We start from the raw sequence: 15,095 nt of genomic DNA, 5'->3' as shown, positions 1-15,095 counted from the left end.
GGCGAGAGACCACTGCGTTTCTGGCACATGGGTCGCTGTCGCTCTCCGGGTAAAGAATGAAAGACAAGTACCTGCCTAAGTCCGTGTCGTAAACACACTTGAAACGATTCTATTATGTTTTTTCCCACAAACATAAGGCATGCAAGTCAAACCCTACTCTGTCACGAAATAACCAAATATATTCTTTGTTTCTAACAAGATCAATTTTCTATTAAATTATTTATTAACAAAGGCTGTCTACACTGATCAAGATTATGTTCGATTTCGGATAGTGAAAATATTGCAACGCTAATAACTATGGCAAAAAGGTATACCGAAATGTTTATAACTGATCGTAACTGATCGATTAATGGGAAATTTGTAAATTAAAAATTAAGCATATTAAGGAATGAATAATTGGCTATTTATAATGATTGTTAATTAAGTTTCTCCCGTAAGAGGGAATGTAAAATTATCGGGAATTTGTGTATCCCTGGGGAATTGATTTAACAAAAATAATGGCGTCCGGCACGGTTACGGAAAATAAACGTTTCGCGAATTTAAATATATCCACGAACCATGGCAGGTAACAATAAATTAACGTAAAAATGAAATGGGCAATTAACATTTAGAAATCATATATGAACCGTTTACCAGTGTTTCGAAATCGAATAGATAGTTCGAAATAAAAAATCGAGACATTTTCTAAAGAGAAAAGGAGATTAGTTATATTTTTCTTTTTTTTTTATAAAAATTCAAAACGTTTACAGAATATCCACAACTGGAGCAGATAAGACAAAAGTCACATTTTGCACGGACGTGGACAAATCCGTGATAGTGCATAATTTTGAGAAGAGAGGATGGGTTCAAGTTGGTCCAGAAGACGATTGGAACTTCTATTGGTATTGATTTTATTTTTATAATAAAACAACGAAATTATTCATTTTTTAAAATCATCATTTTGTTACAGGGCAGCTACTCAATCTTGCAGAAATATATTCAGCGTTGAAACAGGATACAGAATGGACGATAAACAGTCGGATATTTAATTTATAAAATACTGTATCAATAATTATTAATGTCTCGATTATTTCCAAAATGATAAGACAAAGGATAGTTTAAGTCGATAAGTAGGAAATTACATTACCGACATCATTTCAAACATCTATACATGAAAACTTTTCCCCTCAAACTTTAAAAATGATCTTTATTCTACTTTGTATGGAAATCATTTAACAATTTTGGGCAATATTGAGATGTTAATAATTACTGATTCTGTATACTATTATTCTAAGTATATTTTAATTTTTTTCAGAATAATTAATCACTTTCCAAATCACTATGAATTAACGAGAAAAGATCTGCTGGTGAAGAACATAAAACGGTACCGGAAGGAGTTGGAGCGTGAAGGTAATCCGCTTGCGGAAAGAGGCGACGGCCCGGGAAAATATCTCTATCTTGATTTCATTCCAGTAACATTCGTCTTACCGGCAGGTAAAATACATTTTAAACCATCAATGTAATCATCAACATTTTTTAACAATTTATATTCACTTGTAGATTACAATATGTTCGTGGAGGAATACAGGAAGTCGCCTCAAAGTACGTGGATCATGAAACCGTGCGGCAAATCGCAGGGTGCAGGGATATTTCTAATCAATAAATTAAGTAAATTAAAGAGATGGTCTCGCGAGGCGAAAAACCCGTTTAATCCTAATCTGACGAAGGAATCATACGTTATATCTAGGTATATTTAAAATTACAAGATCTATTGAAGCGGTAAATTAATGAAACTTTAAACGTGCAGGTATATTGATAATCCATTGTTAATTGGAGGCAAGAAATTCGATCTCCGATTATACGTTCTCATTACGTCCTTTCGTCCATTAAAGGCCTACCTCTTCAAGCTCGGATTTTGCCGCTTTTGTACAGTCAAATATGACACTAGCATACAAGAGCTGGATAACATGTACGTGCATCTTACCAACGTATCCGTTCAAAAGCATGGCGTGAGTATACAGATTGCTCCTGTTGAAAAGCAAGAGAAAAGAATGTATGAAAAATTGGTCTTTGTCGTAGGAAGAATATAACAGTAAACATGGAGGTAAATTGAGTGTACATAATTTGAGACTGTATCTGGAAAGCACCCGTGGAAAAGCGGTTACAGGAAAGCTGTTCGCGAACATCACATGGTGCATCGTGCACTCTTTGAAAGCAGTTACTCCAGTTATGGCGACCGATCGACATTGCTTCGAGTGTTATGGCTACGATATCATCATTGATAACGATCTGAAGCCATGGCTTGTAGAGGTTCTTTCATATTCTCAAGTATAGCCGAGACAATTGCTTATAATCGTAAATCGGGGTTGGTCCCTTGCAATCATGTTAGCGGTAATAATTGCTGGTGGCAGAGCGAAGGCAGATGGCCCTTCCAACAGTTTACGACTGGGTCGAGGTCCGAATTGGGACCTTGGCTCAGGGTACTTGAGCGAAAGGTTTAGTTAAGAAGACAATGGCTAGCGATTCCAGAGTCACTGAGCCATTGACTAGCTTTATTGGATTTATGGCTGGGACCCTTACGGTCTGCAGTTTTCGAAAAAGCGTATTGTAATTACAAACAGTCCAGATGCTAACAACTTGATGATGACTGGTGGCCCACGAGACACGTGGCTATCAGGTGTTGAACAAAATTTCATTTCTTTTATATTTCCAGGTAAACGCATCTCCCTCATTGACCTCCACTACGGTGAACGATCGAATATTAAAGTACAAACTGATCGACAACATAATTTCAATTGTTGTACCACCTGATGGTGTTCCAGAGTAAGTCAAATATTTACATTGTCGTTGCTTGAATAAAACCGAAAATATTTTCAGTGTAAAATGGAACAAGTGTCCACCAGCTGAGGCATTGGGAAATTTCGAGCTTCTCCTGGACGAAGAATTGTGTTCTCAAGAAGAGAAAGAGTATTCGTCCGGCAAATATCGAAGTTCTTCCAGCAAATGGAAATAAACGATGGACAATGAATTTCATTTATTAATTATTCTATAGATTTTTATTCGCGTTTAATCGAGAGGGAGTTCCGAACGCGAAGCATGCGTAGATACAACGCATGGTTCGTGGTATTCTGCTATCAAGGCGCATGTACCAAAATCTTCGAAATGCACATATTCTGAGCAGTTTATTTTGCTGATACACAGCTCAATCTCATCGTGACGCTGAAATTTTCTTTAATAATATATAATAGGAACGTTAAAATATCAAAACTATTGAATTGTTTAACAAGTACGTGATGCAGTGATTGGAACGCGTTTTATTTTTTAGAAAAATAAATTGCAAGTTTAACTTGGTTTTAGTTTGACGAAAATTGAGTCATGTGGATGGAATGGATTGTTTTGTGTTATTAAAATGATCTGGATAAAAAGAATGGAGAGTAGTTCATGTAAACAGGTGTTTTCTATAAGTAGGAAATTGCTGATAGCCGCGGTCGTTTATCAAACGTTGTGCTTCATCAGTGTTTCACCAGGTAAAATTCTATTGTATAACATTAACAACAATTGATATTTATTTTATTTATTTTGAAAGATCATTGATTAATGTTATTCAACAGGTATTCAAGCGTACACTTCACTATATTTATAAGATATAAATTCAGAAATTAATCTTCAATATTCCATATCATGGAGCGGCAGTGAACGTGTTAAAAATGATTAAAAATATTAACAGAATTACGATCGCACATCCCTTCTAGCGACCCTGCCTTTTGGTGTCAAGAACACTTGCACGAATGAATGGAATAATCGTAATTTCTGCGCGATTTGTTTCGACGGCTGGCACAACGACGACTTCTTCTACTTGTTTGAGTCCCGGCTCTTTTACAAACGCGCACAATTCTTTTTTATTAACTTTGAAACTTTGAATTTCAAGTATAAATTGCCCAGGTGAAAGTAATATTATTTATCATATTGTTTAAATTTATGTTGTATTTATATCGCCATAACGCTATAGAATATAGTGTATACTTTATCTTTTACAATTCTGTTTTATATAATTCCTTTTTTATGTTGATTATCCAGAGAATTATGAATACTCTCCGAGGGTGTACAACGTTGGTGTGCTGATGGCTTCTCATTTGAATAGTCCTTTCGATCTTGAGAGATGTGGACCAGCTGTCGACCTAGCCTTGGCCGAAGTGAACGACTTCTTAAGTGTTCACAATGTGCAATTGCGTAAAGTTCAAGGAAGGTGGGTCATCGTACATATTTTTTCTCCCTTCTACAATATTTAAAAAAAAAGGGGGTATACGTGTCCTAAATACGCATACGCGTGACCCTGCGTGAATTGATTCGCTTTTGAACGCGCGTTTTCATCCTTTCCATGCCGTTACATTAATTCAATTGAACCGACGTGCGCACAAAAAACACAGGTCTCCCAATATCCGACGACAAAATTTGTCGACTACCAGGCGATCAGAATTAAATGAAACAATAGCTGTACAAATTTCCTACAAAGTTAAAGGTTCTTGATAAATCAAGGGTAATAAATATTAACATTCAATATCAGATATTGAATCAAAATTCCATTGTAAGTATGTACCTAATGCAAAGTATTGAATAACCCAGAGGAGGTAAAATAACAGGTGTAATTACGTTCCAATTCGTTAACGAAAGAAGAGAACGGCAAAAATCGTAAACGATAATTTCCCTGGCAACGATCAGTATTCAATCATTGCCCATTCACCTACACGATTAATCTATCATTATTCCGCGTTATTTACACTTGAAACGACACAATTATCCATCGATTCAATCTCGACTTCCTCGTGAATATTCATCCACAGTATCTGCAGATTTCCTTAAGCCGTTTCGATCGTTCATTTTCTTGTCCGAGTAATTTGATCACAAGGTGTATAGACACTTTGAAACGTGACCATCCCACCAACTTGTTTATCCTTTGTTCTTTTCTGATTCTTATAAGTATTGTCGTGAACTCCCTTTTATTTTTACGCCGATAAAAGGATCGTATAGACGAAAAAAAGAATCTACATGATACTGAAAGATTGCATTCCTTGGAAAAGGAAGCAGTTAGCGGTAAATATTGATGAAGGAGCGTTGATATAGATCATCCTTTCATATCCTTCCGATACATCAACCCGGTCGTTTGTTCTTGTCTCTGACATTGGCTGCCTTTTACAAGAATTTCAATCGATAATAAATGCTCTTTTCCGTGATTTTACCCCTTCTAATTTAAGGGAAAGGAATATAAAAAGAGTCGCTCTTTTCTTTTATACATTTATTTAAGATTAATACTTGTACAGAGGTTTAGTAATGTTTCATATATTTTTAGCTATCCATCCTGCAGCGGAGCCGCAGCACCCGGTTTAGCAGCCGACATGCACTTCCGGGATAACGTGATCGCTTTCATCGGTCCAGCTTGCGCCTTCGCCCTTGAACCTGTTGCAAGACTCGCGGCTTACTGGAACACTCCTATAATCACAGGAATGGGTGATCAAGTATGCTTCTTCTATCTTAACCCTTCCAGTTAATGACACTGATCAACAAGGTAAAGTGAACTAGAGCGAGATTCGCTCTAGAGCCAACCCTTCTTCGGCCATTTCCGGTCAGACTGGAAAAAAATTTTTCTTTAACTAAACACAATGACGCAAGAATTTTTTCGATAATTCTTACCTTTTTTTTGTTTAATAACTAAGCCACCGTCGGAAGGTGAACTATCCGTAACATCAGGTATCCTTGGAAGAATCAATAAATGGAAGAACGAGAGCTCGGTAATAAGATAAAATCTTGTTATTTGCTTAATTATCGCGTGCATGAACACGAGAAGCCTGATCCTTTATCCTCGTATTTACGACCCTATTAGCGTTTTTAATTAGCCAGCCTGCTCGTTAAGGTGCATCTAAAGAAGACACCCATTCTCACGACTTTATATCCTTTCCAAGGGAATTTTCAAGGACAAAAGCAAGTATCCAACTTTAACTAGAATGTCTTATTGCCAATGCCGTCTTCGACTGGTGTTCTCCAGCATATTCAAAGAATTCGGATGGTCCCACGTGGCGCTGCTATTGGACAGATCTGATTTATTCTCATGGACAGTTGGTAAAAACTTGGAGTACGGATTACGTAAAGAGGGATTGCTAAAGTTTGTCAGAGAACTGGATGGTAACTCGGAAGACGAACCTTATCAATTTTATTTGCGCGATGCCAGCATGTATGCCAGAGGTAAGCAAGCTTCTCTTAGACAAGGGGAAGTGTATCATCGTCACTCGTGTCCACAGTGGTGATCCTCAGCGTCCGAGGTACCCTTGTCAGGAAGTTTATGCTGGCTGCTCATGATCTAGGGATGACTAAGGGTGACTGGGCGTTCCTTGACGTGGAAATATTTCAGGTAAATCAAACGACCCACCCTACTCTTTCAGATAATTAATCGTCATTCAAATTAGGGTTCCTATTGGGGTGATCACGATTGGGAGCTCGGCGACGAGGATGACGCTGTCGCCAGGAAAGCGTACGAGGCTCTTTTAAGAGTGTCTCTTTTGCAACCTACAAGTCCAAGATTCCAGGATTTCGCTGAGACTGTTCGTCAAAGAGCTTTAACAGACTACAGTTACTCGTTCTCGGAAGGAGAGGAAGTAATCCATAGATTCTGTATGATAAAAATAAAAAACACAAAGGTGTCTAATTAATATCCTACTTTACAGGTGAACTTCTTCATAGGAGCCTTCTATGATGGCGTATATTTGTTGGGGATAGCTTTGAACGAAACTCTGTCGCAAGGAGGAGACATCAGAGACGGTATATCTATAACCAGGAGAATGTGGGATCGAGACTTCATTGGTATTACAGGACACGTGAGGATCGACGACAATGGAGACCGTGACGCGGATTACAGTATCTTGGATTTGGATCCCATCACGGGAAGGTCAGCAGCAATTAAGCTAGCCATTCGTTGATCCGTTTGCAATGCTAATCAAGCTCCATTCTGAGGGCAACTGAGGTGATGGAATTCGGTTGGATAACTTATGAGATTCCCCTTGATTTCCTTCCAGACACGTGAAGCGAGCGCAATTAGATACGTTTGTTTCAATCGATCGCCTGATGAGAACGCTATACAGAAATAATTATCTTGAAATTCACAGGTTCGAGGTGGTCGCTCATTACCTGGGATTGAACCGAGAATATAGTCCAGTCTCTGGTAAGAAGATTCATTGGCCTGGAGGTAGAGAAGGTCCACCCGCGGATGTTCCAGAATGCGGTTTCTTGGAAAACGATCCTGCTTGCACTTCCAGAACGGAAGCGTACACGTTTGTCGCTTACACCAGCCTGACACTTGCCGTGTTTTTACTCGTTGCTGTTACCGCAACATGCGTGCTGTATCGGTAGTTATACTTTGAGACATCTGAAGGGAGAAGATATTCGCGTAAACTTATTCCTCTCTTTTGTAGACACTTGAGATTATCAGCTGATCTGAACAACATGTCTTGGAGAATCAGACCGGAAGAGCTACTTCTTGAAATAGGGAGACCCGTCTCTTCGAAGATTAATTTACATCAGGCTATATCCGACGTGAACGTAAGTAATCTATGTATTCACCTAGAAGGGTTAACACGAAGAGAATTAATTTCAATAGAATTTTGGATTGGAACAACGTATTCGTCGAGGATCACAGTTTAGTTATGAATCTCTACCACCGACCACGGTGTTCACTACCGTTGGAATTTATAAAGGTGAAAGGGTGGCAATTAAGAAAATCACCAAGAAGAAAGTGGTCGACGTCACGAAGAAGCTTCTGTGGGAGATTAAACAAGTTCGAGATGTTACTTCTGAAAATACTGTCAGGTATATAAATTTATAAAGTAAGTTTTTTGGTGAATGAAATATTTGGAACTTCCAGGTTTATCGGTGCTTGTCTCTGTTCTCCTTCGCCGACGGTCTTGATCCTGACAGAGTACTGTCCGCGAGGATCCTTGAAGGATGTGCTTGAGAATGATGCTATAAAACTGGATTGGAATTTTCGAATGTCTTTGATTCACGACATCGTCAAGGTAGAGCAGGTGCAGAGCTTCAGCTACACGTTCATTTCATTTTAAATATAAATTTCTTTTATTTAATATCTTTGATCATTCTTCTCATATTTTCATTAATACTGCTTTATGATTCTAAAAGGACGATAAGGAGGATAGATATGAATTCTTTGTACTTTTATAGGGAATGTCTTATCTCCATGCCAGTGAAGTTTCAGCCCATGGAAAGCTTCGCTCCTGCAATTGTTTGATCGATGGTCGTTTCGTTCTAAAGATCTCAGACTTCGGTCTGAAAACTCTTACGACCCCTTCAGACTTGATTATGGATGATAATTATTATACTAGTATGTAAAAATCAGTTCGCCTATGGGGAGTTAAGAGCTCGTTAATTAAGAATTATTTGTTTATAATTATTCTCTGACAGAATTACTGTGGATCGCGCCAGAACTTTTACCATTAACTGTGACGCCAGGAAGCGTGGCTACTCAGAAAGGGGATGTTTATAGTTTTGCGATTATTTTAGAGGAGATTGTTGTTCGAGGAGGTCCATACGAAACTGTTAAGGCATTCGTGTCTTCCCAAGAAGTATAATAAGAATTCTGTACACTTAAAATCGTTTATCATTAAAAGATTTATTAATTGTCTACTCGTTTTACATATAGATTGTAAACAGAGTTGCAGCATCCGAAATACCACCGTTTAGACCGGAAGTAATGCCGAAGGACTGTCCACCAGATATTTTATCCTTGATGGAGAGATGCTGGAACGAGATACAGGAGGAGCGACCAACTTTTCATACGATTCGTGGAACGATACGTGGCATTATGAAGTGAGCTTTTATATCACAATGAAAAAACAAAATTGATGCCTAATTGAGGAGCAACATTATTTTACAATATTACAGAGGTTACTGTGAAAATTTAATGGATGACTTGTTAAGACGAATGGAACAATATGCAAACAATTTGGAAGCTCTGGTCGAGGAAAAAACAGAACAATTGAGTTTAGAGAAACGACGAAGCGAAGAACTTCTGTATCAAGTACTTCCAAGGTAATTAACAATTTAATATGCAGGGTGTTAATTGGATATTTTTCATTATTGAAGGACCCCGAAGTGCCTTCAACGACCATTCTCGTGCACCTGGTATTTCAATGGAACATACCTGAGAAATATCCCAATTATCGTGCCATAAACCTATCAGCACTGTTTAACCAAACACCATCATTGTCCTTTCTCAGGCAAGTGGCGTGTCAGCTAATGGCCGGGGAACTGGTACAACCAGAACAGTTTGAATGCGTGACAATTTACTTTAGCGACATCGTTGGTTTTACGGCCCTTTGTGCGCAAAGCACCCCCATGGAGGTGGTTGATTTTCTTAACGACCTTTACAGTACCTTTGATCGTATCATTGAATTCTATGACGTTTACAAGGTAAATCTTTTTACCACTCGTGTTCAAAATATTATTTATTTATTATTTTTACTTTATATGATAAGGTGGAGACAATAGGAGACGCGTACATGGTAGTATCCGGTCTACCAGAAAGAAACGGCGATGAACACGCTAGAGAAATTGGTTTGATGGCTTTGGCAATTCTCGATTCGGTACGCTCTTTCACTATAATGCACAAACAAAATACACAACTGAGCGTTAGAATAGGTGTTCACAGTGGGCCAGTTTGTGCTGGTGTTGTGGGTCAAAAGATGCCTCATTACTGTCTATTTGGTGACACAGTGAATACAGCATCAAGGATGGAATCTTCAGGATTGCGTAAGTTAAGATTGTTTTTACAGGAGATCTATTAATTTTAATTGATGCAACACCAATGTTAATTTTTATATTTAATGTAGCTCTATGTATACATGTGTCAGAAGCAACGAAATGCATACTGGATAAATTTGGAACGTTTGATTTGGAGCTGAGGGGCGAGGTGGAGTTAAAAGGAAAAGGTAAAGTTACTTCTTATTGGTTAAAGGGTTGTTCAGAACCTGATCCAAGACCCCCAAGTCCAAAATATCGTAAGCATAGCGTAAGTACGCCGGAAAACAATCTGAATCCTTTAATTTTCCCACCGAACAATATTAACGGCCCCAAAACAAATAACAACACGTTTATTAATTTATCCGAGTTACAATAGAACGAATGATTTTGATGATGCTCAAGGGTCAAATAATAGAATGTCGTAATTATAATAAATTTATTTAAATTTCTTCTATTACAATATCAATTCAGGATTTTACATCAATAACATTTAATTTAATATACATAAATAGAAGAATCTTTAATAGGCTTTTGTCGACAGGCATGTGGATTAAATTGATTTTTAATCGATGATTCGACGAAATGTAAGATTCTTTATTTTTTTTTTTCATATGCAACAGCTACGATATATCAATGATCACAATTTAATACACATGTCTAACAACAATAATCTACATAAAGCTTGCATTCAACGTAAATTTTTGGTAATGTTTCCCAAATGAAATTGAACAAAACTAAACTTGATCTGTCAAGTATTTGCGGTATTATAATGCTACACTTTTCCGTGTTATACTGTTCTGTAATAACACAGTGTATCATTTCATTGTAATATGCGTATAGACTACAGCAGAATTAGCATCTTTTATTTTAATTATTATTACGATTAAAGGCTACTAATAATTGATTATAAACCTCTGTGTAATCTATATTTTTATCACTGTTAAATCTAAAAAGATGTGTCAATTATTCAATCGCCGTAAAATCTTGACAACAAGAATTATCGTGTCCGACTACTTGGATGCCAAGAACATAATTAGTCTGAAACAGAGAAACAGAGTAGGTGGCTTATTAGAATTCTGTATTAAATATATTTTATTTCAACAATCAATTGATTTATTTGACGACTAGCTCTTACCTGAAACTAATAGCTCTTGCAGCAAGAAGTCTATTGCACTCTGCAGTATCAGGTAAAGGTAAAGGTAAATAAGGACTTTCGTTTTCTTGGTCGGTGAATTCAAATCTGTGAATTCTCGGTTGCACTTTCATGTCTCCGAAAGGTCCTTTCAGTATCAAATAGTGAAGCGGTAATGGATACGTCGTTTTCGTTTTTAAAATCAGCTACAGAGTAATAATGACTTGGAATTTAATCCCTTTCAATTTGAAACACTTAATTATATACATTGAAACGTCTACATACTTGATAAGTCATATCCCTTTCTGAACTCTGAGTAGGATCGCGTTGACTGTTATTAATTCTTGCCTTTACAACCCATTGATTGTTAAACGCCGTGAAACGAGATGTTTCATAAAATAATTTATGAACAAACTCGTCTGTGCGATAGGGCTTCATTTGTAGATCTATACAAACAAAATTCTACAAATAGCTTACATCATTTAAAAAAAGAAACGATGAAATAGCTAATCTATTAAAAGTTTCAATACAAATATAGATAAATATGATTTTAATCGAATCCCTGCTGCTGCTAAAGAAGAAGACAAAAAGAAAAACAAAGGTGTAAAATATATTTCTACAAAGATGTTTATTCTACGGATTTGGATGTAAAGAGATTAAAGAAGAGTTTCAGAGCCTTAATGCACGAGATACGGATACAGACCGTTGAATGTGATTTTCTCGTAGGACAAAAGGTCAAAGACATTGTCATAGAGCCTACGTTCTTCAAGGGTACGGGCATCGATGTCCCGCAATGCTTCCATAACATCCAACCCTGAACGATGAGGATGAACGCAATGCGCCTCGTGTTCTGGACGCTCATGATTTGGTCCACGCCAAGGGCAACCGATCCTACTGTATTTGCAGCTAGATATTCTGTGTACATACAAGAAACAATATGAGCATAACGTTGTTCAGTTATAATTATCAATACTGATTTTACCTTTCTTCGCACATTGTCTCTTCATGACGTTCCAAAGAGTTTCGTGGAAACTCCTTTGCACAATATTGACATTCTGCTGGCAACTCAGAAACAGCTTTCTCAACTGCCAAATTTCGAGATGGAGACGTTCTGCTAATCTCGATTCTGCAGTTGGGACACGTTGCCATTTCATCTCTTAGCCTGGCATCTGCGAGGACATGAGTGAAGCAACCAGCACACATCAAGTGTCCATTTGTACACTGTGAACATTGTTGCAGTATGTTTTACTAGCATTCTTAGATTTCAATTTTGTTTATTGAAGGTTTAATTGTAGTTTTGTTATAAATGTTATCAGCCTGCAGTAAAATTTTTAAGTACGTATAGCTCTGTGCAAAATTTCTGTTATTCTTGGTAGAAAGTTTTAAGTAATAATAATAAAAAAAATAGAGTAGTATTCTTGATTTTAATCATTTTTCATTTTGCACAAGCTATCATACCAGGTTTTTTTATTTCTGTAACAAATAGATACATCCCTTACAACATTAATCAAACTAGAATAACAAAACTAATGTCATGTATATTACCATGATTTGATGTTTTTAAACCTGAAACACAAAATTGTAATAATACTATTAATAATTCAAGTTAATCATTTGCAAAACCAGTAGGTTTTAAAACAATGCGAATATCATCAAAGCAACTGTCATTAATGCTGCCAATATTGATAATAGAAAGGAATAGAAAAGGATAATGATGCATAGGATAAGTGAAAAAGGGTGTCGTATGTGAAATAACTAAGTAATAACCTTTAAGAATATTTATTTTGTTTAATGCTTTCCAACTATACATGTTATACAGATTTTCTGGAAAATGCGCTTTCTCTCTCTCACTCTCACTCTCTCACTATTTATTATAATTGATAAACATTAATTTTCGCATGGGTCTACAATAACTTTACCTAGTAACTAGTTTTTAACTTTCCTCATTTTGATTACTTCTTACAATAAACACAATACTTTATGATAAAAAAGGTGGTGTTATATTATGTACTAAAGGCTATAAAAAATTTAGTGACTTAAATAGCTTCTTTTCATTTTTTTTTTAAAGTTTTCTAATTGACTTTATTGGAGTATCAACCAGAATGAAGTTGGAATTTAAATGATTTGCGTCATATAGGTGTCTACATGTTCACAAATGCATGAATACAACGTTCAAACTTGCGTACTATAGTAAATAAAAGTGGTACAGTGCTGAACTGCGCACTAAATAACTTACATGTATGCATTTCTATTATGATAGAACAAACGCAACATTCTTCCCACTGTTTTAAAGTGAATCAGGGCACTGAATATTAAGTATGTTACATATATATATATATATATATAATATATCTTTGTTAATAAAATTGAAAAAGGAATTGAAAACAAAATATAATAAAGTACAGATGGAATGAAATGCTACAAAGTTAATTATAGAGGAGTTTCTGCAAATAAAAGTTACTAAAAAAATGGGATTATTATTGGGACATGCATACATACAATAATTCTCTTTAATATAGTATATCTGTATTTATTTTTCGCATGATTTAAAGATTCGCATTAATTTACACTGTTATGAGAATTACCTGACATGCATGCATAAATATGTTTATTGCAATTAATATGATATCACTTTACAGTATAAACTATAAAAAAAAAATTGATCTGGTTGTATGTTTACCTCAATATTATATGTTCAGAAATTTCATTTTAAAAGATTATTTTGTAAAAGACCTTAAATCACATGAAGTCTCTAAGTTTCATAATTATATATTTAACAACAAATAATAATAATAATCATAATGACTTTAATGTTCATATTAAGCAAATTAAAAGCTGTTCTTCATACATCTGTTTTTTTTTCTTTTTTTTTTTTCAAGTATTTAATACCATTTCTATTAGGATAAACATATATTACCTACCTGTAATTATATTATTACTATCTTAAAGAAGACAATACTAATAAATAATTTAAAGATTTTAATAATACAATAATAAAAATAGTTTATGATTGCCTTAAATACTTATAAGATCAGAACTTAAACAAAACTATATTTTTGTATAACTATTAACATCATTTGCCTGCAAATATTAGAAAAATAAAGATCTTATTGTGAGGATAAACTATGTTACAATCATCAAGAGAAAAGGAGGGTAAGAAAAATGGGAAGAGTGAGAGAGAAAGAATTTAACACAGAAATGAAGTACTATTAATGACTATTGTTAATCAATTAAAAAACATAATCGCAATATGGAAAATATATCGCCAAAGTAAGTTACAAATGATAAACGATAAAAAAAAAAAGTCCAGAATTTTTTGCGTTTCTTTTTAAATATGAATATCCGTCAGAATATATTTTTTCGTTTTCGCAATTTAAATTATATAAAAAATAAAAATGTATCCTAAACTTCAAGAATAACATAAAAAATTTATACTGTTTTCTTTATCATCATCGGTATATTCTTTTTGCATATGTTCAACTTTACTACCGACACAAAATACAACTAAAAAACAACAAAAGACGATTTCGGACGAAGGAACATCAAGAAATGATCATTGTGCACAGTGTGCAATCAAACACCATTAGAAATATTACTTTATCTAATAATATCTATACGTACTTGTATGTAGGTATATGTATACATATTTCAATGAGTAACAAGAAGTCACCCATCGACCTCGGGTGAAAATGTCGGATGCAAAGAATGGACATCGTTACAAAAACGATTGCTAATGTTAAGACACGGAACATCGATCGAAAGGACGCACATTTGTAAATTGATATTATATCGAAGGGTCCTATACTATACAATACATATTATATTGAAGGGAAAATATGAAAAACTTACCTGATAGACAGCTGCCTTGGGTAAATCGAGGCAAACTGCGCAGCAGAGGATGCCACCCAAACGGTGCTCCAATTTCTGTTCGGTTTTCCCATCGTTCCTTGACACTTTTCGACGCTTTTTGTCAGGCTCGAGAAAATCTTCTATTTTCTCAAGATCGTCGCGAATCGGAGTAGCCGGGGGGGCTTGCTCCGAAACGCTACTCGACGGTACAGCTTCGTTGTTCGGGTCCGCCATATTGATTGTTTTGATTTTTCCACCGAACGAGTGTGAGAAATGCGCAGATGTCAAACACAGACCACGTAATAGTCTCCTAGATAGAGACAACACCGATCCG

General features: G+C 35.8%; 3 protein-coding genes across 3 annotated transcripts; 2 read left to right on the top strand and 1 right to left on the bottom strand.

Moving 5' to 3' along the window:
• The first annotated feature begins 4 nt into the window (after positions 1-4).
• Positions 5-3,409, top strand: LOC114879918 (polyglutamylase complex subunit TTLL1). Its single transcript, XM_029195326.2, has 9 exons — positions 5-308; positions 750-881; positions 950-1,015; positions 1,295-1,473; positions 1,540-1,726; positions 1,787-1,988; positions 2,059-2,289; positions 2,693-2,802; positions 2,857-3,409. The coding sequence occupies exons 1-9, from the start codon at positions 298-300 to the stop codon at positions 2,990-2,992; spliced, it is 1,254 nt and encodes a 417-aa protein (XP_029051159.1). The 5' UTR covers positions 5-297; the 3' UTR covers positions 2,993-3,409.
• On the top strand, positions 3,407-10,229 carry LOC114879921 (atrial natriuretic peptide receptor 1). The gene is made up of 19 exons (XM_046286683.1): positions 3,407-3,506; positions 4,057-4,225; positions 5,327-5,492; positions 5,691-5,765; positions 5,937-6,216; positions 6,273-6,382; positions 6,438-6,626; positions 6,696-6,916; positions 7,134-7,373; positions 7,440-7,566; positions 7,625-7,833; positions 7,889-8,039; positions 8,203-8,362; positions 8,443-8,603; positions 8,681-8,847; positions 8,923-9,069; positions 9,258-9,450; positions 9,516-9,789; positions 9,870-10,229. Exons 1-19 carry the CDS (start codon positions 3,407-3,409, stop codon positions 10,154-10,156), a joined length of 3,426 nt encoding a protein of 1,141 aa, XP_046142639.1. The 3' UTR covers positions 10,157-10,229.
• Positions 10,203-15,043, bottom strand: LOC114879922 (cysteine and histidine-rich protein 1 homolog). The gene is made up of 6 exons (XM_029195331.2): positions 14,762-15,043; positions 11,895-12,133; positions 11,616-11,827; positions 11,198-11,358; positions 10,916-11,118; positions 10,203-10,818 (listed from the first exon to the last, which is right to left on the bottom strand). The coding sequence occupies exons 1-6, from the start codon at positions 14,993-14,995 to the stop codon at positions 10,791-10,793; spliced, it is 1,077 nt and encodes a 358-aa protein (XP_029051164.1). The 5' UTR covers positions 14,996-15,043; the 3' UTR covers positions 10,203-10,790.
• Positions 15,044-15,095: the final 52 nt, after the last annotated feature.

This window comes from Osmia bicornis, chromosome 8 (genome assembly GCF_907164935.1).
Source record: "Osmia bicornis bicornis chromosome 8, iOsmBic2.1, whole genome shotgun sequence".
Taxonomy (NCBI): domain Eukaryota; kingdom Metazoa; phylum Arthropoda; class Insecta; order Hymenoptera; family Megachilidae; genus Osmia; species Osmia bicornis.
Note: the sequence above shows the minus strand (reverse complement) of the source record. Positions and strands in the feature narration are given on the sequence as shown.